The 22,256-nt window shown below is 46.4% G+C and overlaps 1 protein-coding gene across 1 annotated transcript in view; it reads left to right on the top strand.

Annotated features, from left to right (window-relative positions):
• Nucleotides 1-22,256, top strand: part of LOC139276762 (inter-alpha-trypsin inhibitor heavy chain H3-like) — a 202,633-nt gene that overhangs the window by 15,209 nt on the left and 165,168 nt on the right. The window contains exons 6-11 of the mRNA XM_070894771.1: nucleotides 2,257-2,419; nucleotides 2,523-2,633; nucleotides 2,725-2,853; nucleotides 2,937-3,053; nucleotides 10,986-11,154; nucleotides 20,037-20,162. Of these exons, the coding sequence (XP_070750872.1) occupies nucleotides 2,257-2,419; nucleotides 2,523-2,633; nucleotides 2,725-2,853; nucleotides 2,937-3,053; nucleotides 10,986-11,154; nucleotides 20,037-20,162 (815 nt within the window). The remainder of the gene's footprint in view (nucleotides 1-2,256; nucleotides 2,420-2,522; nucleotides 2,634-2,724; nucleotides 2,854-2,936; nucleotides 3,054-10,985; nucleotides 11,155-20,036; nucleotides 20,163-22,256) is intronic.

The following is a 22,256-nucleotide window of genomic DNA, read 5'->3' as shown; positions in this document are numbered from 1 at the left end:
ATAACTTATACCGAAGACTTTAGGGGGGGGGGGAGTGATGTTATGTATGTAACTATGTAATACTTTCCACCAGAGGACGCGACTGTTGGAGTCCTAATGGTCCCCTGCACACATATGCAGGGCCAGTATAAAAGGTTGGCTGCCATGTTGTTTAGGCACTCTGGAGTTTTTCTATTCATAACAACTACTTCAGCATGGATGAAGCTTACACTGTCTCACCTTGGACTTCAGAAATGGATAAAGGTGAGCCCCAGTACCAACAGCACCATGCACACCAGAATCAGCAGCCACAACGCCACCAGCAGCAAATTCTGCAAATTCATTGGCAGGATAGGCGCACCAACATCAGTGTTCTCTCTCAGGCCAACATCCCCAGCCTCAAGGCATTGACCACGCTCGATCAGCTCCAATGGACGGGCCACATTGTCCGCATGCCGAATAATCGACTCCCGAAACAAGCACTCTACTCCAAGCTACGTCACAATAGGTGAGCCCCAGAAGGGCAGAGAAAATGCGTCAAGGACACCCTCATATTCCTTGAAAAAATGTAACATCCCAACCGACTCTTGGGAATCCCTGGCCCAAGACCGCTCAAAGTGGAGGAGAAGCATCCGACAAGGTGCCGAACACCTCGAGTCTCTTTGCCGGGAGCACACGGAAGCTAAGTACAAACAGCGGAAGGAGCATATGACAAATCAAGCAGCCCAACCACCCACCCCGCCAACCACCATCTGCCCCACCTGTAACAGAGACTGTAGATCTCGCATTGGTCTCATCAGTCAGCTTAGAAATAATTTTAGTGTGGAAGCAAGTCACCCTCGACTCCAGAGGACTGCCGAAGAAGAAGAGTAGCAGCAGTCACAATGGCAGCCTTCGTCTCAATGACCCGATGCTGCACAGGAGGGAGGGGGTCAGCACAGGGGTGCACTGCACCGGAGGCGATACCCCCAACACAGGGTATACAGGCAGAGGATGAGCTTCCTCAACATGACTGAGCAACAGTGCCGAAGGAGGCTCATGTCATCGCGCCAGGTTGTCGCAGACATTCTTAGCTTGCTGGAACAAGACCTGCTGCCCAGAGGACCTGGTAGACACTCCTTACCAATGGCTGTCAAAGTCACCACCGCCCTCAACTTCTTCGCCTCAGGCTCCTTCCAGGGATCTGCAGGGACATTTGCAGGATCTCACAGTCAGCCGGCCATTGATGAAACCACCCAATTGGACATGTTTGACAAGTCAACCAATTATGTCAACTTTGCCACTGATGAAGCCAGTGTTATCGAACGAGCACTCAGCAGTGTGGCTCTGGCTGGCTTCCCACAGGAGCAGGGCATCATCGACTGCACACATGTGGTCATCAAGACCCCTCCACATCATGGGAGTGTTTGGGAACCACAAGGGCTTCCACTCCCTTAATGTGCAGCTCGTCTGCACCCATAAAAAGATCATCATGCATGTGTGTGCCAGTCTCCCTGGCAACTGTCGTGACTCTTTTGTGCTGTGCCAGTCCACCCTGCCTCAGCTTTTCACACCCCCAAACAGACTTACCGGAAATCACCTTGAACACTCCATCATCAATCTTCAAGTGAGATGTGTGCAAGACTGCTTTAAATATCGGCACTGGAAACAATCCATCGATGATGTCATCAGACCAGCTCCATTTAATTGTACCTGGAAACGCACATGGCTGGTTTAATTGGGCCTTTAAGTAAAAGTCTCATTGTAGAATGCCCTGCTCACAACATCGGGTTCCTGACCTGCTACACGACCCGCATGCGCGCAAGGTCAAGATTCCGGCCGATAAACTGAGATTAAGTTATACCTTGAAATTATTTTCTTCTGTCCATTTGAGTTAGTTCCTTTAACCAACACCTAAAACAAATTATTTGGTCATTTATTTCAGTGATGTTTGTGAGACATTTGCTGTGCCCAAATTGGTTGCCGCGTTTCCCTACATTACAACAGCGACTACAATTCAAAAGTAATTCGGTGGCTGACACCCTGAGATCGTGAAAGGCGCTATATAAACGCAAGTCTTTCATTTGCTGCCCCCCAAATAATGACATTCTTTATTAACAGCCTTAGTCAGTATGATGTAAAACTCGCTGTGGGACAGCAGCATACGATAGGAAGACAATGAGAACCTTTCCTCATACACACACTCTCTCTCTCTCTCTCTCTCTCGGATGTCTATTATCTTGTGTGTACGTGACAATAACATTTTAACTTCTGCATTTTGTTTCTTGATTTCCAAAGAACATCCGGAAGAAAAATGGAGACATTTAAAGTGTTAGTAAATATTGGACCAGCCAAAAAAGTCATATTTGAATTAACTTATGAAGAATTATTAAAACGTAACCTGGGGAAATATGAGATGAACATCAGAGTAAAACCCAAGCAACTTGTCAATCATTTCCAGGTATATTTCTAAAGTAGCAACATTACCAATATATTTTAGCTTTGGCTCTGTTTGATTTTCCCACTTGGTGATTAAATATTACATTTTGAATTGCTGTTTCCAGATTGATGTACATGTTTTTGAACCACAAGGCATTGCCTTTCTGGATGTTGATGCAAAGTTCCTAATAAATAATCTGACTTCAATTGTGAAAAAGACTCTTACTGCAACAAGGGTATGTGACTTTGTTCATATTTTTTGTTTAAATAAAAGCTTTACTGGAACAATAACTGGATAAATTAACATTGAGTCACTGCTTCATTCAGGCGCACGTTTCCTTCAAACCAACGCTTGAGCAACAGCGCAAGTGTCCTGATTGTCATGAAACAATTCTGGATGGAGACTTCATCATACAGTATGATGTCAATAGAGATCTGTCTGCTGGTAGTGTTCAGGTAATTGAAAATTATGCTTAAAATGCAAGCCTCTGATGACTCTGCTGATTATTCTGCTGAGTTTTGATTTTATGTTTTTTCAGATTGTAAATGGATATTTTGTACATCATTTCGCACCCGCTAATCTATCCCGAATCCCTAAAAACGTTATCTTTGTGATAGACCACAGCGGATCTATGATGGGGACTAAAATGCAGCAGGTAAGAAAAGTTTTCAGTGCGGAAGGGAAGGATGGGAATCCCTCTGTTTTTCTCTTGCTATTTTCTTCCCAGGTCTACACAACCTGCCCCCAAAATAGTGATTAACTTGATCTAAACATCTACCAATATGAGAAAGCAGAAACAAACTTTCATTGAAATAGCAGCTTTCATGACCTCAGGATGTTCCAAACAGCTTTACAGCCAATGCAGTTTTAAAGTGCAATCACTGTTGTAAAGTAGGAAACATGGCAGCCAATGTGTAAATAACTTATCCCACAAACATCAGTTTGATAATGACCAGGTAATCTATTTTAGTCATGTTGGTTGAGGGATAAATATTGACCAAGACACTAATGAGAACTCTCCTGCTCTTCTTTGAAGTAGTGCCATGGGATTTTTTTACATCCATCTGAGAGGCACACGGTTTAACATCTCATCTGAAAGACGGCACCTCCGACAGTGCAACACTCTCTCATTACTGCATTCTCGTGTCAGCCTATATTTTGTGCTCGAGTCTCCTTCAGACACTGAAGCAAGAATGCTGCCACTGAGCCACAGATGACGCCACATGTTGTTCAACTGTTCACTGGGAAGCACATGAAGTGTTCTGCCTTTTCCCTCCCTCTGAGGTGACGTACTTTCATTCAGTACCTCCCCACAGCAGATAATGGAGACGGGCATATCAGTCGCATGAAGGATTGAGTCTGTCTACCTGACCTCTGTAGCAATTTGCATTGGTGCTTCATTGCACTGCTCCAGCAGTAAGGAAACACTATTGATATCAGGCATGCCATCAGGTGATTGATTATCAGTCAACAGGGCCACAAACACTGATTATTTCAGTTCAGCACGTGAATTTCCACTGATAGACAGAGAGCACAGACTCCTCCCCGCTTTGGATCAATAGGAAATAATGGATGCATATTATCTCTAACCTAACAAAGACCCCTAATATGTCCTTACTATACAGTACAAATGCACACGAGGCCCATACAAGAGAGAAGGTCACTCTGTGACTAGTAACCTTTATTTGCCAGCACTGAAGTGGAGAAGATGGGTGGAGCTTCCCCTTTTATACCTGAAAGTCCAGGTTAGGAGTGTCTCCCACAAGTTCACCTCTTGTGGTCAATGTTCTCACGGTGTACAACTTAGGTCAGTTTATACATGGATTACAATGACAGTAGAATACATGACATCACCTCCCCCCCAAAGTCTTATTGGGATCACAAGTTAAGACTCTCTGGTGGTTTACGCTCCCTTGTAGAGCGCCTAAGTTGGGGCTCCGATTGTTGGGCGCTGGCCTGAGTGTCTGCTGTTTGCGGTGCCTCAGGCCTGTCCGGACTGCCCACAGTGACTGGGCTCTCCTCCACTTGGTTCCGGTGTTCGGTCACCTGTGGTGGTGTGAACTCTACATCGTGTTCTTCCTCTGCTTCTTCTATGGGGTTGCTGAACCTTCTTTTTGTTTGCTCCACGTGATTGGGGCAGATTTGTCCATTGTTAAGTTTAACTACCAGAATCCTATTCCCCTCTTTGGCAATCACAGTGCCTGCGAGCCATTTGGGCCCTGCAGCGTAGTTGAGGACAAAGACAGGGTCATTGACATCAATACATCGTGCCCTCGCATTCCCGTCATGGTAATCACATTGTGACTGGCACCTGCTCTCAACAATTTCTTTCATGGTGGGGTGTATAAGGGATAAGCTGGTTTTGAGCGTCCTTTTCATTAGCAGCTCTGCGGGTGGAACCCCTGTGGGCGAGTGTGGTCGGGATCTATTGGCCAACAGGAGGCGTGATAAGCGGCTTTGTAGGGAACCCCCTTGGATTCTGAGCATCCCCTGTTTGATTATCTGCACTGCTCGTTCCGCCTGGCTGTTTGAGGCCGGCTTGAACGGTGCCATTCTGACATGGTTGATATCATTTCCTGCCATGAAGTCCTGGAATTCAATGCTTGTAAAGTACGGGCCATTGTCGCTGACCAAGACGTCCGGTAGACCATGGGCAGCGAACATTGCCCGTAGACTTTCTACCGTGGCAGAGGATGTGCTTGAATTGAGAATGTCACATTCAATCCATTTGGAGTAGGCGTCTACTATAACCAAAAACATTTTTCCCATGAAAGGGCCTGCGTAGTCCACATGGATGCGTGACCATGGCTTGGCGGGCCAGGACCAGAGCTAAGGGGGGCTTCCCTGGGTGCATTGCCCAGCTGGGCACACGTGTTGCACCTGCGAACACAAAGTTCCAGGTCTGCACCTATCCCTGGCCATCAAACGTGTGACCTGGCAATTGCCTTCACCATGACAATGCCCAGGTGCTCATTGTGGAGTTCTCGGATGAACGCCTCTCTGCTCATCTGGGGCATGACTACTCGGTTACCCCATAGTAGGCAATCGGCCTGAATCGAGAGTTCATCCTTGCGCCTGTGCAATGGTTTAAATTCCTCAGGGCATGCCCCGTACGTGGTTGCCCAGTCCCCATTCAGGACACATTTCTTGACTAAAGACAGTAGCGGGTCTCTATTTGTCCAGACTTTGATCTGACGGGCTGTCACGGGTGAGGTTCGCTTTTGAAAGTTTCAACAGCCATGACCATCTCAGCAGCATGCTCGGTTGCCCCCTTGGTGGTGTCTAGTGGGAGCCTGCTGAATGCATAAGAACTCTAAGAATTAGGAACAGGAGTAGGCCATCTAGCCCCTCGAGCCTGCTCTGCCATTCAACAAGATCATGGCTGATCTGGCCGTGGACTCAGCTCCGCTTACCCGCCCACTCCCCATAACCCTTAATTCCCTTATTGGTTAAAAATCTATCTATCTGTGATTTGAATACATTCAATGAGCTAGCCTCAACTGCTTCCTTGGGCAGAGAATTCCACAGATTCACAACCCTCCGGGAGAAGAAATTCCTTCTCAACTCGGTTTTAAATTGGCTCCCCCGTATTTTGAGGCTGTGCCCCCTAGTTCTAGTCTCCCCGACCAGTGGAAACAACCTCTCTGCCTCTATCTTGTCTATCCCTTTCATTATTTTAAATGTTTCTATAAGATCACCCCTCATCCTTCTGAACTCCGAGTAAAGACCCAGTCTACTCAATCTATCATCATAAGATAACCCCCTCATCTCCGGTATCAGCCTACTGAATTGTCTCTGTACCCCCTCCAAAGCTAGTATATCCTTCCTTAAGTAAGGTGACCAAAACTGCACACAGTACTCCAGCTGCGGCCTCACCAATACCCTGTACAGTTGCAGCAGGACCTCCCTGCTTTTGTACTCCATCCCTCTCGCAATAAAGGCCAACATTCCATTTGCCTTCCTGATTACCTGCTGCACCTGCAAACTAACTTTTTGGGATTCATGCACAAGGACCCCCAGGTCCCTCTGCACTGCAGCATGTTGTAATTGCTCCCCATTCAAATAATATTCCCTTTTACTGTTCTTTTTTCCAAGGTGGATGACCTCACATTTTCCAACATTGTATTCCATCTGCCAAACCTTAGCCCATTCGCTTAACCTATCTAAATCTCTTTGCAGCCTCTCTGTGTCCTCTACACAACCTGCTTTCCCACAAATCTTTGTGTCATCTGCACATTTTGTTACACTACACTCTGTCCCCTCTTCCAGGTCATCTATGTATATTGTAAACAGTTGTGGTCCCAGCACCGATCCCTGTGGCACACCACTAACCACCGATTTCCAACCCGAAAAGGACCTATTTATCCCGACTCTCTGCTTTCTGTTAGCCAGCCAATTCTCTATCCATGCTAATACATTTCCTCTGACTCCGCGTACCTTTATCTTCTGCAGTAACCTTTTGTGTGGCACCTTATCGAATGCCTTTTGGAAATCTAAATACACCACATCCATCAGTACACCTCTATCCACCATGCTCATTATATCCTCAAAGAATTCCAGTAAATTAGTTAAACATGATTTCCCCTTCATGAATCCATGTTGCTTGATTGCACTATTCCTATCTAGATGTCCCGCTATTTCTTCCTTAATGATAGCTTCAAGCATTTTCCCCACTACAGATGTTAAACTAACCGGCCTATCATTACCTGCCTTTTGTCTGCCCCCTTTTTTAAACAGAGGCGTTACATTACCTACTTTCCAATCCACTGGTACCTCCCCAGAGTTCAGAGAATTTTGGTAGATTATAATGAATGCATCTGCTATAACTTCCGACATCTCTTTTAATACCCTGGGATGCATTTCATCAGGACCAGGGGACTTGTCTACCTTGAGTCCCATTAGCCTGTCCAGCACTACTCCCCTAGTACATTGGCGCAGTTTTCAGTGCCCGGTCTGTGCCGAATCGTATAGTCATATGTGGCTCACGTGAGTGCCCACTTCTGTATGCGGGCTGACGCATTTGCATTTATGGCCTTGTTGTCGGCCAAAAGGGACATTAGGGGTTTGTGATCTGTCTCCAGCTCAAATTTCCTGCCAAACAGGTACTGGTGCATTTTTTTTACTGCATATACACATGCAAGCGCTTCCTTTTCTACCATCCCGTGGCCCCTTTCTGCCTGGGACAGACTTCTGGAGGCATAAGCTACCGGCTGTAACTGACCCTTGGCATTAACATGCTGCAACACACCCGACCCCATAGGACGATGCATCGCACGTTAAAACAAGTTTCTTACATGGGTCATATAGTGTTAACAGATTGTTGGAGCATAACAAATTACGATCTCTGTCAAAAGCCCTTTCCTGGCTGTCCCCTCAGACCCATTCGTGACCTTTGCATAGGAGCACGTGTAGCGTCTCTAACAGCATGCTCAATTTGGGAAGAAAGTTACCAAAATAGTTCAGGAGCTCCAGAAACGAACGCAGCTCTGTCGTGTTACGGGGTCTGGGTGCTCTCTGGATTGCTTCTTTTTTGGACGCAGTCGGCCTGATCTCGTCTGCTGCTACCCTCATCCCCAGGAATTCTACCTCTGGAGCTAGGAAAACGCACTTCGCCTTTTTCAGTCACAGACCTACCCGGTCCAGTCTGCGTAGCACCTCCTCCAGGTTGTGGAGGTGTTCTTCAGTATCACAACCCGTGATTAGGATGTCGTCTTGAAAAACCACTGTCCTTGGAATTGACTTGAGGAGACCTTCCATGTTTCGTTAAAAGATCGCGGCGGCCGAGCGAATCCCAAACGGACATCTGTTGTACTCAAACAACCCCTTGTGTGTCGTGATGGTGGTCAGCTTCTTCGACTCATTCACCAGCTCCTGGGTCATGTAAGCTGAGGTCAGGTCCAATTTTGAAAAAAGTTTGCCACCGGATAGCGTCGCAAATAGGTCCTCCGCTCTCGGTAGCGGGTACTGGTCTTGGAGTGACACCTGATTGATGGTGGCCTTGTAATCACCACATATCCTGACTGACCCATCCGCCTTGAGCACCGGCACAATCGGGCTCACCCAGTCACTGAATTCGACTGGCGAGATGATGCCTTCCCTCAGCAGGCGGTCCAATTCGCCTTCTATCTTTTCCCGCATCACGCACCGCTCTGGCCTTGTGGTGTTTTGGCCTGGCGTCCGGGTTTATGTGAATCGCTACCTTGGTCCCCATGAAAGTGCCGATGCCGGGTTGAAATAGTGAGTCAAATTTGTCCAGGACCTGTGAGCATGATATTTGCTCCACAGAAAAAATTGCATTGACATCGCCCCATTTCCAGTTCATGACAGCAAGCCAACCCCTCCCCAGCAGTGTGGGACCATCCCCCAGGACAATCCAGAGTGGCAACCTGTTCTCCGAATCTTTGTGGGTCACGACTACCGTGGCGCTGCCTAGCACCGGAATGATCTCCCCTGTATATGTCCGCAGCTGTGCGTCAATCGGCAATAATTTTGGCCCCCTGGCCTTGGACGCCCACAACTTATCAAACTGTTTGATACTCATCAGGGACTGGCTGGCCCCCGTGTCTAGTTCCATTGATACTGGAATGCCATTGAGGAACACTTTCATCATTATCGGTGGCTGGTGTATGAACTGTATATGTGCTCCACATGAACTCGCTGAACTTCAGCTTCCAGTGATTTCCCCCCAGTGTGCATTTGGCCTCGTAGGGCTTACATCGGTATATTGCTGATACCTGCAAGCTCTGGCTGTGTGTTTGCCTCCACACCTCCAACATGAGCCGTTGTTGGAAACAAAAGGTCCATTACCAGTCGATCGTCTCTGACTGTCTCTGTAACTGTCCTTAAGCGCACCATTGACAGGTGTCGATGGCCCCATTACTGGCCGCATTGTCCCTTGCAATGGCATGAATCGCCGTTCAGCTAGCCATTGTCTCTGTTGAATTCCCTGTTTGGGTTCGACTACATGCTCGGGCATGTCCAATTGTTCCTGTCTGTCGCATTAACAATGTTGACTCCCTGTCCATTTGCTGCATTTAAACCAAGATTTTTGTCAAACATCATTCTGGTCTCTTCCTCCCCTGAGATAAATATCTGGGCCATCAAAGCCGCCGTTTCCAGGGTCAAGTCTTTGGTCTCAATCAGTTTCCTGAAAGCCCCAGCGTGCCCGATGCCCTCAATAAAAAAGTCTCGCAGCATCTTCGCTCTGCATGCATCTGGGAACTTACATAGGTTTGCCAGTCGCCGGAGGTCTGCCACAAAGTCTGGAACGCTTTGCCCTTCTCGCCGCCGGTGCATGTAAAACCGGTGTCTCGCCATGTGCATGCTGCTCGCCGGTTTAAAGTGTTCCCCGATCAACTTACTGAGCTCTTGTCCGCCGGCTTCTCTGGCACTAGAAGATCTTTCATCAGGGAGTACGTCCTGGATCCACAAACCATCAGGAGATGAGCCCTGCGTTTGTCGGCCGAATCCTGTCCCAACCATTCCTTAGTGACGAAACTTTGCTGTAGTCTCTCAATAAAATCGTCCCAATCATCTCGTCTGTGCTGCTAGTGGCCATGCTCGCGTGGTTTAAATCCCAGTTTCTCGTCACCAATAATATGTCCTTACTATACAGTACAAATGCACATGAGGCCCATACTAGAGATCAGGTCACTCTGTGACCAGTAACCTTTATTTGCCAGCACTGAAGTGGAGAAGATGGGTGGAGCTTCCCCTTTTATACCTGAAAGTCCAGGTTTGGAACTATCTCCCACAAGTTCAGCTCTTGTGGTCAATGTTCTCACGGTGTACAACTTAGGTCAGTTTATACATGGATTACATTGACAGTCGAATACATGACAACCCCAATAAGAGTGTATGCAGATGTCTTGCTAGATTAAATACAGACTACAACGTGTTGTACTCCTACGTTCTTAAATTAATAATAATATAGCATTAATTGACCTATAAATGTATAGGACCGATAATCAGCCCCATTGTAGAATTGGCCACTAGATACCTGCAAAAAGGTAGGGCACAAAGTATAAATGGCCCTACATTAAGAAAAGGCCGCTTCGGAGCAAAGCTGTATTTGATGGTTATCTTCCCCGCACCCCGGCACAACTTGCAGACAAACATTCTCGAAACAAAGCAGAAATGCTGGAAATACACAGCATCGGTTTTAAAAAAAAGACAAGCTAATGTTTTGGGTGTAACCCTTCATCTAACAAATGTTTTGTTAATTTCATGAATATGGCATAATCTCTTTAGTATGAATCTCTTGCAAATGTTGCTGTAACACAGAGTTAAATTCTATATTGCTACTTCTGATTTAAGGAGCAATTAACAATAACATTTTATACAGTCCCCACAGCATGCTTCTTAAATCTACTTGAGTGCAAGTCAATCTCAAAATTATTTGGTCAAAGTTACCGGTGCACGCTCTTATTCATTGAGTGTTTGTCTGTGATTCATAGGGGCCATCTTCATGGCACAGCAACATGTTGAGGAAAATGCTATCAAAGCCTGTTGTGCTCTACAGTTAATGTGGTTGTTAAAGTCCATGCTCTTAAGTTACAGTTGCTGACTGATGTTTCATCCCTTCCAGACAAATGAAGCTCTTATAAAAATTTTAGATGATATGGACACAAAGGATCATTTTGCAATTATTATCTTTGATCATAATGCTGAAACATGGAGAGATTCCATATTTCAAGCAACTCCGGACAATGTGAATGAAGCTAAAACATTTGTGCGAACCATTTATGCCAGAGGAGGTAAAGATTACTGTTTTCATCAGTAAAAAAATGAGAATTTATTGTACTATATTTTTCAAAATTAGTTAATGGGGAAGCTTAATGTAGGGAAATACTTATTCTTCAAAATATGGGTTTTGGTTCCTGGGGCAATGGCACCAGTACTGGGCTATGAGGGAGCTGTTCCGTCGGAACGGACTCCACTTGGAATGTGCTGGGTCAAGGGTCCTGGTGAACCGAATAATTAGGGCTGCAGAGAGAGCTTTAAACTGAGTGGTGGAGGGGAGGGTTCAGGTGAGCAGAAACCTAAAAGCTCAAAGAGCAAGGTGAAGGCAATGGAGTAGGGTAGCATTGGAGGAAACGAAAACCAGAGCGTGACAGGAAAGGACAGAATTTATAAACATAAGCGTATCAGAAACTGGGGCCATAGCAGGAGAAAATGGTAAGAAAACACATTTAAAAGCTCTTTATATGAATGTAGCATTCGTAACAAATTAGATGAGCTGTCGGCACAAATAGTTACAAATGGGTATGATCTGGTAGCTATAACAGAGACGTTGCAAGGTGACCAAGACTGGGAACTAAACATTCATGGGTACTTGATAATTCGGAAGGACAGACAGAAAGGAAAAGGAGGTGGGGTAGCTCTGTTGATAAAGGATAGAATCACTGCAATAGTGAGAAACGATATTGGCTCAAATGATTAGGATGTTGAAACAGTTTGGGTGGAGATAAGGAATAATAAGGGGGAAAAGTCACTGGTAGGCATAGTCTATAGGATCCCTAACAATAGCAACTTTGTTGGTCAGAGTATAAACCAAGAAATAGCAGGGGCTTGTAAAAAGGGAACAGCAATAATCATGGGTGATTTTAACCTACATTTTGATTGGAGAAATCAAATTGGTCAGGGTAGCTTTGAGGAAGAGTTCATAGAGTGCATAAGGGACGGGTTCCTTGAGCAGTATGTAATGGAACCAACCAGGGGGCAGGCTATCTTGGATCTGATCCTGTGTAATGAGACAGGATTAATAAACAATCTCCTAGTAAAGGATCTCCTTGGAATAAGTGACCACAGCATGGTTGAATTTCAAATTCAGATGGAGGACGAGAAAGTTGGATATCAAACCAGCGTACTAAGCTTAAATAAAGGAAATTACAACGGTATGAGGGCAGAGTGGACTCGGAAAATAGATGAAAGTGTAGGACGGCTGAAGTGGTGTACATTTAAGGAGATATTTCATAACTCTCAAGAAAAATATATTCCAGTGAGGAAGAAAGGGTATAACAGAACGGATAGCCATCCATGGCTAACTAAAGAAATAAAGGATGGTATTTAATTAAAACCAAGGGCATACAAAGTGACAAAACTAGTGGGAGGACAGAAGATTGGGAAGCTTTTAAAAGCCAGCAAAGAATGACTAAAAAAAGATTAAGAAAGGGAAGATAGACTATGAAAGTAAACTAGCACGAAATATAAAATCAGATAGCAAGAGTTTCTACAGGTATATAAAAAGGAAAAGAGTGGCTAAAGTAAATGTTGGTCCCTTAGAGGACGAGGCCGGGGAATTAGTAATGGGGAACATGGAGATGGCAGAAATTCTGAACAAATATTTTGTATCAGTCTTCACGGTAGAGGACACTAAAAATATCCCAACAGTGGATAGTCAAAGGGCTATAGAGGGAAGGAACTTAACACAATCACAATCACTAAGGAGGTGTTACTCAGTAAGATAATGGGACTAAAGGCGGATAAATCCTCTGGACCTGATGGCTTGCATCCTAGGGTCTTAAGAGAAGTAACGGCAGGGATAGTGGATGCATTGGTTGTAATTTACCAAAATTCCCTGGATTCTGAGGAGGTCCCAACAGATTGGAAAACTGCAAATGTAAAGCCCCTATTTAAAAAAGGAGGCTGACAAAAAGCAGGAAACTATAGACCAGTTAGCCTAGCATCTGTGGTTGGGAAAATGTTGGAGTCCATTGTTAAAGAAGCAGTAGCAGGACATTTGGAAAAGTATATTTCAGACAGGCAGAGTCAGCATGGATTTATGAAGGGAAAGTCATGTTTGACAAATTTGCAGGAATTCTTTGAGGATGTAACGAACAGGGTGGATAAAGGGGAACCATTGGATGTGGTGTATTTGGACTTCCAGAGGTGGAGGGGACAGCGCAAGAGGCCATACCCACAGCTGGTCTTCAAGGAGCACTTCTTCAGCTTAACTTCACTGAGGAGCAATGTGTCAGGCACCTTCGCTTCACAAAGGGGACTATCACCAAGCTAAGGCACCTGCTGCAACCACAAGTCAAGCCTCAGACCAAGGCATGCAGAGCACTGCCTGTGGCTGTCAAGGTCACTGTGACCGTTAGCTTTTATGCAACAGGCAGTGTCCAGGCTGCAGCAGGTGATATCAGTGACATCTCCCAGTCTGCTGTTTACCGTTGTATCCGGGACATCTCTGGAGCTCTCGACATCTCTCTTCTAATGCACAGAGAAAAGCATAATGAGAGAACACGAGGCTTCTCCCGCATTGCAGGCTTCCCCAGAGTGCAAGGTGCCATAGACTGCATGCACATTGCCTTGCATGCTCCTCTTCACCAGCTTGGTATCTTTATGAATGGAAAGGGATTCCACAACTCTCAATGTCTAGTTGGTTTGTGACCACAGGCAGCACATCATGTATGTCTGTGCTCAGTTTCCTAGTAGTAGTCATGATTCATTCATCCTGTTGCACAGCCACCTTTATTTCAACCAGGTCATGGGGTCACAAGCTGGTGATTGGGCGAAGAGGACTATCGCCTTCAGATGTGAAGGACACTTCAGATGGCTCTTGTGGACGACCTTGGCAGAGGTGTATCCGCATTTTCAGTACCTGAAATGAAATGGACGGGTGAGGATTAGCTTTAAGTGTGAAAGGCGAACAGAGTTAGAAGTGGCTGCAGCTTGTCATGCAGAGTGAGTGTGGAGAGATGGAAGTAAAAAGGGAAAAAGTGGATAAGGTGTGAAGAAAACCTGCAAGATGTCTCCCCCAGCCCCGTCACTCATTATAGCCATGTTTGTATGACTCTTCCCCTGCCTGTGATGGCAAGCACCTTTTCTTCCACAGGGTAGATGCTAAGCAGGCAGGGTTCGGCCTTCTCTGATTGCAGGCTTCTGTTGTAAGTTGTGCACAACCTTCTCCTGCATGAAATAATAGTGTCTCAGTGGCATCCTCGTAAGGTGTTTACACTGTGTCCATCATGGTCGTATAGTTCATATGTTGTGTGTAAGATGTGAGATCTGGGAAAGTAAACCTTGCAGTAGTGGTGAGATTCGGAGGTACAGCGAGAAGAAGGTGGACTAAAGTATATTGCAATGATTTTGGGAGAATGAAGAGAAGCAAATGTGAGGCGAAAGTTGTTGAGGTGATCGGCAAGATTCTTACCTTCTCAGTTCGGGTGAAGTCATTGAACTTCTTTTGGCATTGCAGTCATGACCCCGGAACTAAGCTCCTGGCATTAACTTCCTGGGAAATCTCTTCCCACTGGCAGTGGAGGTATTTCTTGGAGTGATTTCTGCTTCAAACAGGATCTGTCTCCTCCTGTCCAATAGCTGGACCAAGGCCTCCAAAGCTGTACCAGTGAATTTGGGTCGCTCTCTCTGGACCTCGGGCTGACTCTAGCAGCGTGACTTTCGGCCAGGCCACTGTCTGCTGATGGATCAGGACACCTGCCGACGTGCCCTGACTGGGTGGAATCTAATCCTTTGGATGTAGTTGCACTGACAACCCGCTTTGCTACACTTTGGAATTTTGTCCCGGGAGAAATTTCTTGATTGTTAAAAAACGGTAGTCAAAGGGTACGGTAGTGTATTGGTTGTTACACTCATAATAAATGGTCAGACTGAGTTCTGTGTGTAATGAGCAAGTGTGACCGTAGCTCCTTTATTAAGATTCCAGAGTGCAGGTACCTCGTGGGTGACCTGCTTATATACTGTGCCCCCAAGGGATGCTGGGATCCCTTGGGACTCCAACAGGTAGGCCCTCTGGTGATCAGGTGTGATGCAGGTTACAAGGGGTTAAATACATAACATCACTCCCCCGTGAAGTCAACAGTGCACTTATTTACAAGGTGAGATGATCTGGGGCTTTGCACTCCCTTGTCGATCGTCTTGGTACAAATGCTGGTGTGGGTGGGTTGGTCAGTTCTTCACTGGGCTGTTGGGCAGCCGGCCTTGCCAAGCTGCTGGGGATGATGAGTTCAGTTTCGTGGTCAACTGTGATGTCAGTTGCCACTTGTGTGTGTGTTGGAAGGTCAAAGTTGGTGGTGTCCTCTTCAGGTTGTTCGTAGCTGTTGGTCAACCGCAGTTTGATTTGGTCCAAGTGTTTTCTGTGTGTTTGTCCATTGGTCAGTTTGACCTGAAACACCCAACTCTCCTCTTTGGCTGTGACCGTGCCAGCAAGCCATTTGGGACCATGTCCATAATTGAGCACAAACACAGGATCATTGATCTCAATATCGCATGACAAATTTGCGCGGTCATGGTACACACTTTGTTGATGCCGCTTGTTCTCCACGTGATCCTGTAGATCAGGGTGGACAAGAGAGAGCCTTGTTTTAAGCACTCTTTTCATGAGCAGCTCAGCTGGGGGAATGCCGGTGAGTGAGTGGGGTCTGGTGCGGTAGCTGAGCAGTACTTGGGACAATCGGGTCTGCAGGGAGCCTTCCGACACGTGTTTCAAGCTTTGCTTGATGGTCTGAACTGCCTGTTCTGCCTGGCAGTTGGATGAGGGCTTGAACAAGGCAGATATGACAAGTTTGATCCCATTGCGGGTCATGAATTCCTTAAATTCACCACTGGTGAACTACGGCCCATTGTCGCTAACTAGGACATCAGGCATGCCGTGCATGGCAAACATGGCTCGTAGGCTTTCAATGGTGGCCGTGGATGTGCTTACAGACATTATTGCACATTCAATCCATTTTGAGTAAGCAATTACAACAACCAAAAACATTTTGCCTAGGAATGGGCCCGCATAGTCTACATGAATCCTCGACCACGGTTTGGATGGCCAGGACCACAAACTTAGCGGTACTTCTCTGGGTCCTTTGCTCAACTGTGAGCAAGTGTTGCACTGGCGCACGCATGACCCTAAATCTGAGTCGATGCGAGGCCACCACACGTAGGATCTGGCTATGGCTTTCATCATTACGATGCCTGGGTGGGTGTTGTGCAGTTCGCAAATAAATGTCTCTCTGCCTTTCTTGGGCAAGACTATGCGATTGCCCCACAAAAGACAGTCCGCCTGCAGGGATAATTTGTCTTTGGGCCTGTGGAATGGCTTAATTGCTTCCTGCATCTCCACTGGGACACTGGACCAGTTCCCATGGAAGACACAGTTTTTTTACCAAGGACAGTAAAGGATTCTGGCTGGTCCAGGTCCTGATCTGGTTCTCAAATGCCTCCATGACCATGAGCAAGTCCGCTGTCTGTGCCATTTCCACCCCAGTGGTGGGCAATGGTAGCCGACTGAGAGCATCTGAACAGTTCTCTGTGCCTAGTCTGTGGCGGATTACATAGTTGTATGCCGACAGCGTGAGTGCCCATCTTTGGATGCGGGCAGAGGCATTGGTATTAATCCCTTTGCTCTCCGAGAATAACGATATGAACAGCTTGTGGTCAGTTTCGAGCTCGAACTTGAGGCCAAATAAGTACTGGTGCATTTTTTTTACTCTGTAAACGCACGCCAGAGCCTCTTTTCCAACCTGCTGCCGGCCCTTTCGGCCTTGGACAAACTCCTGGATGCATACGCAACTGGTTGCAAAATTCCCGATTCATTAGCCTGTTGTAACATACACCCGACCCCGTATGACGACGCATCGCAAGCTAACACCAATCGTTTACATGGGTTATACAGAACAAGCAGTTTGTTAGAACACAATAAGTTTCTGGCTTTCTTAAAGGCAGTCTCTTGTGAATCCCCCATACCCAGTCATCTCCCTTGCGCTGTAGTGCATGTAGGGGTTCTCACAGGGTGCTTAACCCAGGTAGGAAATTATCAAAATAGTTAAGGAGCCCCAGGAATGACCGCAGCTCCATCACGTTCTGTGGTCACGACGCGTTCTTGATGGCCTCCGTCTTGGTGTCGGTGGGTCTGATGCCATGTGCTGCGATTCTCCTTCCTAAGAATTCGACGCCCTGTGCCAGGAAAACACACTTCGAGCGTTTCAACCTGAGCCCCACGTGATCCAACCGACTAAGAACCTCCTCCAGATTCTTCAAGTGCTCCATGGTACCCGACCTGTAACCAATATGTCGTCCTGGAAGACCACTGTGCAAGGAACCGACTTTAGCAGGCTCTCCATGTTCCGCTGGAAGATCGCTGCGGCCGACCGAATCCCGAACGAGCACCGGTTGTAGATAAACAGACCTTTGTGCGTGTTGATGCAGGTGAGGCCTTTCGAAGACTCCTCCAGCTCCTGTGTCATGTAGGCCGAGGTCAGGTTCCAGCTTGGTAAACTTTTTCCCTCCAGCCAGAGTCGCGAATAGGTCATCTGCCTTGGGTAGCGGATACTGGTCCTGCAGCGAAAAACGGCTCATTGTTACTTTATAGTCCCTGCAAATTCTAACCATACCATCCTCCTTGAGTACCAGAACAATCGGACTGGCCCACTCGTTGAATTACACCAGCGGAATGATGCCTTCATGTTGCAGCCTGTCCAGCTCGATTTCCACTTTTTCGCGCATCATGTACGGTATCGCCCAAGCCTTGTGGTGGATGGGTCGGGTACCTGGAACCAAATGGATCTGCACTTTCGCCCCCGAAAAGCTTCCAATGCGTGGCTCGAATAACAAAGGGAACTTGCTTAGAACCTGGGTACATGCGGTATCGTCGATGGACGAAAGCGCTCGGATGTCGTCCCAGTTCCAGTGGATTTTCCCCAGCCAGCTTCTGCCAAACAACTTGGGGCCATCTCCTGGCACAATCCACAGCGGGAGTTTGTATACTGTTCCATAATAGGAGACTTTGACTTCAGCACTGCCAATTACAGGGATTAGTTCCTTGGTGTAAGTCCTTAGTTCGGTGTGAATGGGACTGAGCTTGTGCCTTCTTTCCCCACAGCCGGTCGAAGGCTGTTTTACTCATTATGGACTGACTTGCCCCCGTGTCCAGCTCCATAGACACTGGAATGCCGTTCAGTTCAACTTTCAACATTATTGGTGGGCATTTCGTCGTGAACGTGTGTACCCCGTACACCTCTGCCTCCTCAGTACGAGTTTCCAATTCAGTCTGATCCACTGTGGATCGATCTTCCTCTGCAATGTGGTGGTTTGCAGGGTTTGCAGCTCACATGCACATTCTTTGGAGGTGTCCCATTGTTCTGCAGCCATTGCACGCATAGTGCTTAAAGAGGCATTGATGGGGCCGATGATCACCTCCGCAGCGCCAACAGGGTGTTAACTGCCTTGTGTTAACAGAACAGCAGACTCTGGGTCAATTGAGGTCGGGCCACAGCAGCCAGCGTGTACGTTCTGCCTGTTCGGTTCTGCTCAAAACTGACATTACTTTATGCACAGTACTGGCCGAAACTTCTTTATTCTGCGAAATCTGCTTGGTGTTGTCGCTGGTGGACATAAATGCCTGGGCTATCGTTATGGCTTTACTCAGATTCGGAGTTTCTATAGTCAACGTTTGCGAAGGATTGTCTCATGTCCGATGCCCAGTACAAAAAAGTCTCTGAGCATTTGTTCTAAGAATCCCTCAAATTCACAATGTCCTGCAAGGCGCCTTAGTTTGGTGACGTAGCTCGCCACTTCCTGGCCCTCCGATTGTTGACACATGTAGAACCGATATCTCGCCATCAACATGCCTTCCTTCAGATTTAGGTGCTCCCGGACCAGCGTACACAATTCTTCGTAGGATTTCTCTGTTGATTTTGCCCGGGCCAGGAGATTCTTCATGAGGCCATAGGTTGTTGCCCCACAGACAGTTAGGAGGATCGCCCTTCATTTGGTAGCATTCTCATTCCCTTCCAGCTCGTTGGCCACGAAGTATTGGTCGAATCTTTCCACGAAGGCCTCCCAATCATCCCCTTTTGAGAACTTCTCTGGGATGCTGACTGTTCTTTGCATTTTCGCGCGGTTGTTCGTTACCTCGTCGCCAATTGTTACATTCATAATAAATGGTCAGACTGAATACTGTGTTTAATGAGCAAGTGTGACCTTAGCTCCTTTATTAAGATTCCAGAGTGCAGGTACCTCTTGGGTGGCCTTCTTATATACTGTGCTCCCAAGGGATGCTGGGATCCATTGGGACTCCAACGGGTAGGCCCTCTGGTGGTCAGGTGTGATGCAGGTTACAAGGGGTTAAATACATAGCAGTGGTTATGTTACTGGACTAGTAATCCAGATACGTGAGTTCAAATCCCACCACGACAGCTTGGGGAATTTAAATTCAGTTAATTAAATAAATTTTTAATTAAAAAGCTAGTATCAGTAATGGTGACCATGAAACTATCGGATTGTCCAAAAAAAACTGGTTCACTAATGTCTTTTAGGGAAAGAAATCTGCCGTCCTTATCCGGTCTGGCCTATATGTGACTCCAGACCCACAGCAATGTGGTTAACTCTTAGCTACTGAGTTGTACCAAACAGCTACATTAAAGTCAGTACTGTGGGAGTGCCTTCACCACACAACCTTCTCATTACCACCACCACTTCAAGGGCAATTAGGGATGGACAACAAATGCCGGCCTTGCCAGCGACGCCCACAACCCATGAATGAATAATTTTTTTTTTAAATTGACGCTTTAATATCTGAAATTTAGTTGCCCTACTTATATTTTTGTAGCATGGCACAATCAGGTAACATTCTACCCAGCCTGCAAAATGTTAAAAGACAAGGTGATATTTTCTTTTGTTGTAGGAACAAATATAAATGATCCGATGCTGGAAGCAGTAAACCTTCTGGACAAAGCCCATCAAGAAAAACAACTGCCTGAAAGAAGTGTCTCCATGATTATTTTGTTAACTGATGGTGATCCAAATAGAGGTTAGTAAAAATAAATGTATTATATCTCTGTGTTGTGAAGGTCTGTCTAACTGAACTAAAGTTCAAAGCTGGACAGGGACAGGATAGGCCTGAGACAGGTGATATCGGGGCTTGTGTTCTGATGCTTCCTTTGTTGCTGGTGAAGAGTTATTTGAAAACATTACTAACTTTCAAAACCAAGGCCTTCAGATAATAAAACACAAAAATAGGAATAAAACATCTAGCATTCCTTTTAGAAATGTTCAAATCAGAGGGATTGTCCATGTTACACATTCAGGACTACATTAGATATCTTCCAGGATACACCTGTGTCAGTCACTTTCTTAAGCAGTCTGAGTGCCCACTTTTTATGAAAGTCGATTCCCACTGTCCTAAATCTATTTGTGCATTAGTGGGACCTAGGAGTTTAACAATTGTTTCTTATGATCTAGACTGGATTTCTGAAAAAAAAAATTATATTCACATAGTGCCTTTCATTACCTCAAGGTTTCCCAAAGTGCTTTACAACCAATTCATTATCTTTTGAAGTTTAGTCACCGTTGTAATGTTGGAAACGCGGTAGCCAATTTCCGCACAGAAAGGTTCCAGAAATAGCAGTGTGATGACGACCATATAATCTGCTTTTAGTGATGTTGGTTGAGAGATAAATATTGGTCGTGACACCGGTGAGAATGGTGAGGGTGGCAGTGTGAGCTGTGAAGAGGACACCAAGAGGCTGCAGGATGACTTGGACAGGTTAGGTGAGTGGGCAAATGCATGGCAGATGTGGTATAATGTGGATTAATGTGAGGTTATCCATTTTGGGGGCAAAAACACGAAGGCAGAATATTATCTGGATGGCGGCAGATTAGGAAAGGGGGAGATGTAACGAGACCTGGGTGTCATGGTTCATCAGTCACTGAAAGTGGGCATGCAGGTACAGCAGGCGGTGAAGAAGGCAAATGGTATGTTGGCCTTCATAGCTAGGGAATTTGAGCATAGGAGCAGGGAGGTATTACTGCAGTTGTACAGGGCCTTAGTGAGGCCTCACCTGGAATATTGTGTTCAGTTTTGGTCTCCTAATCTGAGGAAGGACGTTCTTGCTATTGAGGGAGTGCAGCAAAGATTCACCAGACTGATTCCAGAGATGGCTGGACTGTCATATGAGGAGAGACTGGATCAACTGGGCCTTTATTCACTGGAGTTTAGAAGGATGAGAGGGGATCTCATAGAAACGTATAAGATTCTGACGGGACTGGACAGGTTAGATGCGGGGAGAATGTTCCCGATGTTGGGGAAGTCCAGAACCAGGGGACATAGTCTTAGGATAAGGGGTAGACCATTTAGGACTGAGATGAGGAGAAACTTCTTCACTCAGAGAGTTGTTAACCTGTGGAATTCACGACTGCAGAGAGTTGTTTTTGCCAGTTCATTGGATATAGTCAAGAGGGAGTTAGATATGGCCCTTATGGCTAAAGGGATCAAGGGGTATGGAGAGAAAGCAGGAAAGGGGTACTGAGGGAATGATCAGCCATAATCTTATTGAATGGCGGTGCAGGCTCGAAGGGTCAAATGGCCTACTCCTGCACCTATTTTCTATGTTTCTATGTTAACAGCCTGCTCTACTTCAAAATAGTGCCATGGGATCTTTTATGCCCACCCGAGAAGGTATAATGTCTCATCCGAAAGACAGCATCTCCGACAATGCAGTACTCCCTCAGTACTGCTGAGGTATTGCACTGCTCAAGCCTGTGGAGTGCAAATTGAACCCACAGCCATCTGACCACTGAGCCACAGCTAACACCTTGCACATGAGTGCTCCTTCGATTTCTCCAAAGGTAAACTGTGTCAACACTGAATGAGGCAAAGTTTTGAAACATAGAAACATAGAAATTTACAGCGCAGAAGGAGGCCATTTCGGCCCATCGTGTCTGCGCCGGCCATCAAAGAGCCACACGGCCTTTGGTCAGCAGCCCTGAAGGTTACTGTTATGTATTGATGCATGGGGTCACTAAACACCAAGGGGCGCCACTGTCAGAGGTCATCGGGCTGTACGCGCATGTGCGCGGACCCTGGCATACAAGAGCGAGTATCATGTCATGTGGACACTTTGGG

Source organism: Pristiophorus japonicus, chromosome 12, assembly GCF_044704955.1.
Source record: "Pristiophorus japonicus isolate sPriJap1 chromosome 12, sPriJap1.hap1, whole genome shotgun sequence".
NCBI classification, from domain to species: Eukaryota; Metazoa; Chordata; class Chondrichthyes; family Pristiophoridae; genus Pristiophorus; species Pristiophorus japonicus.
This window is presented reverse-complemented; position numbering and strand designations above follow the sequence as displayed.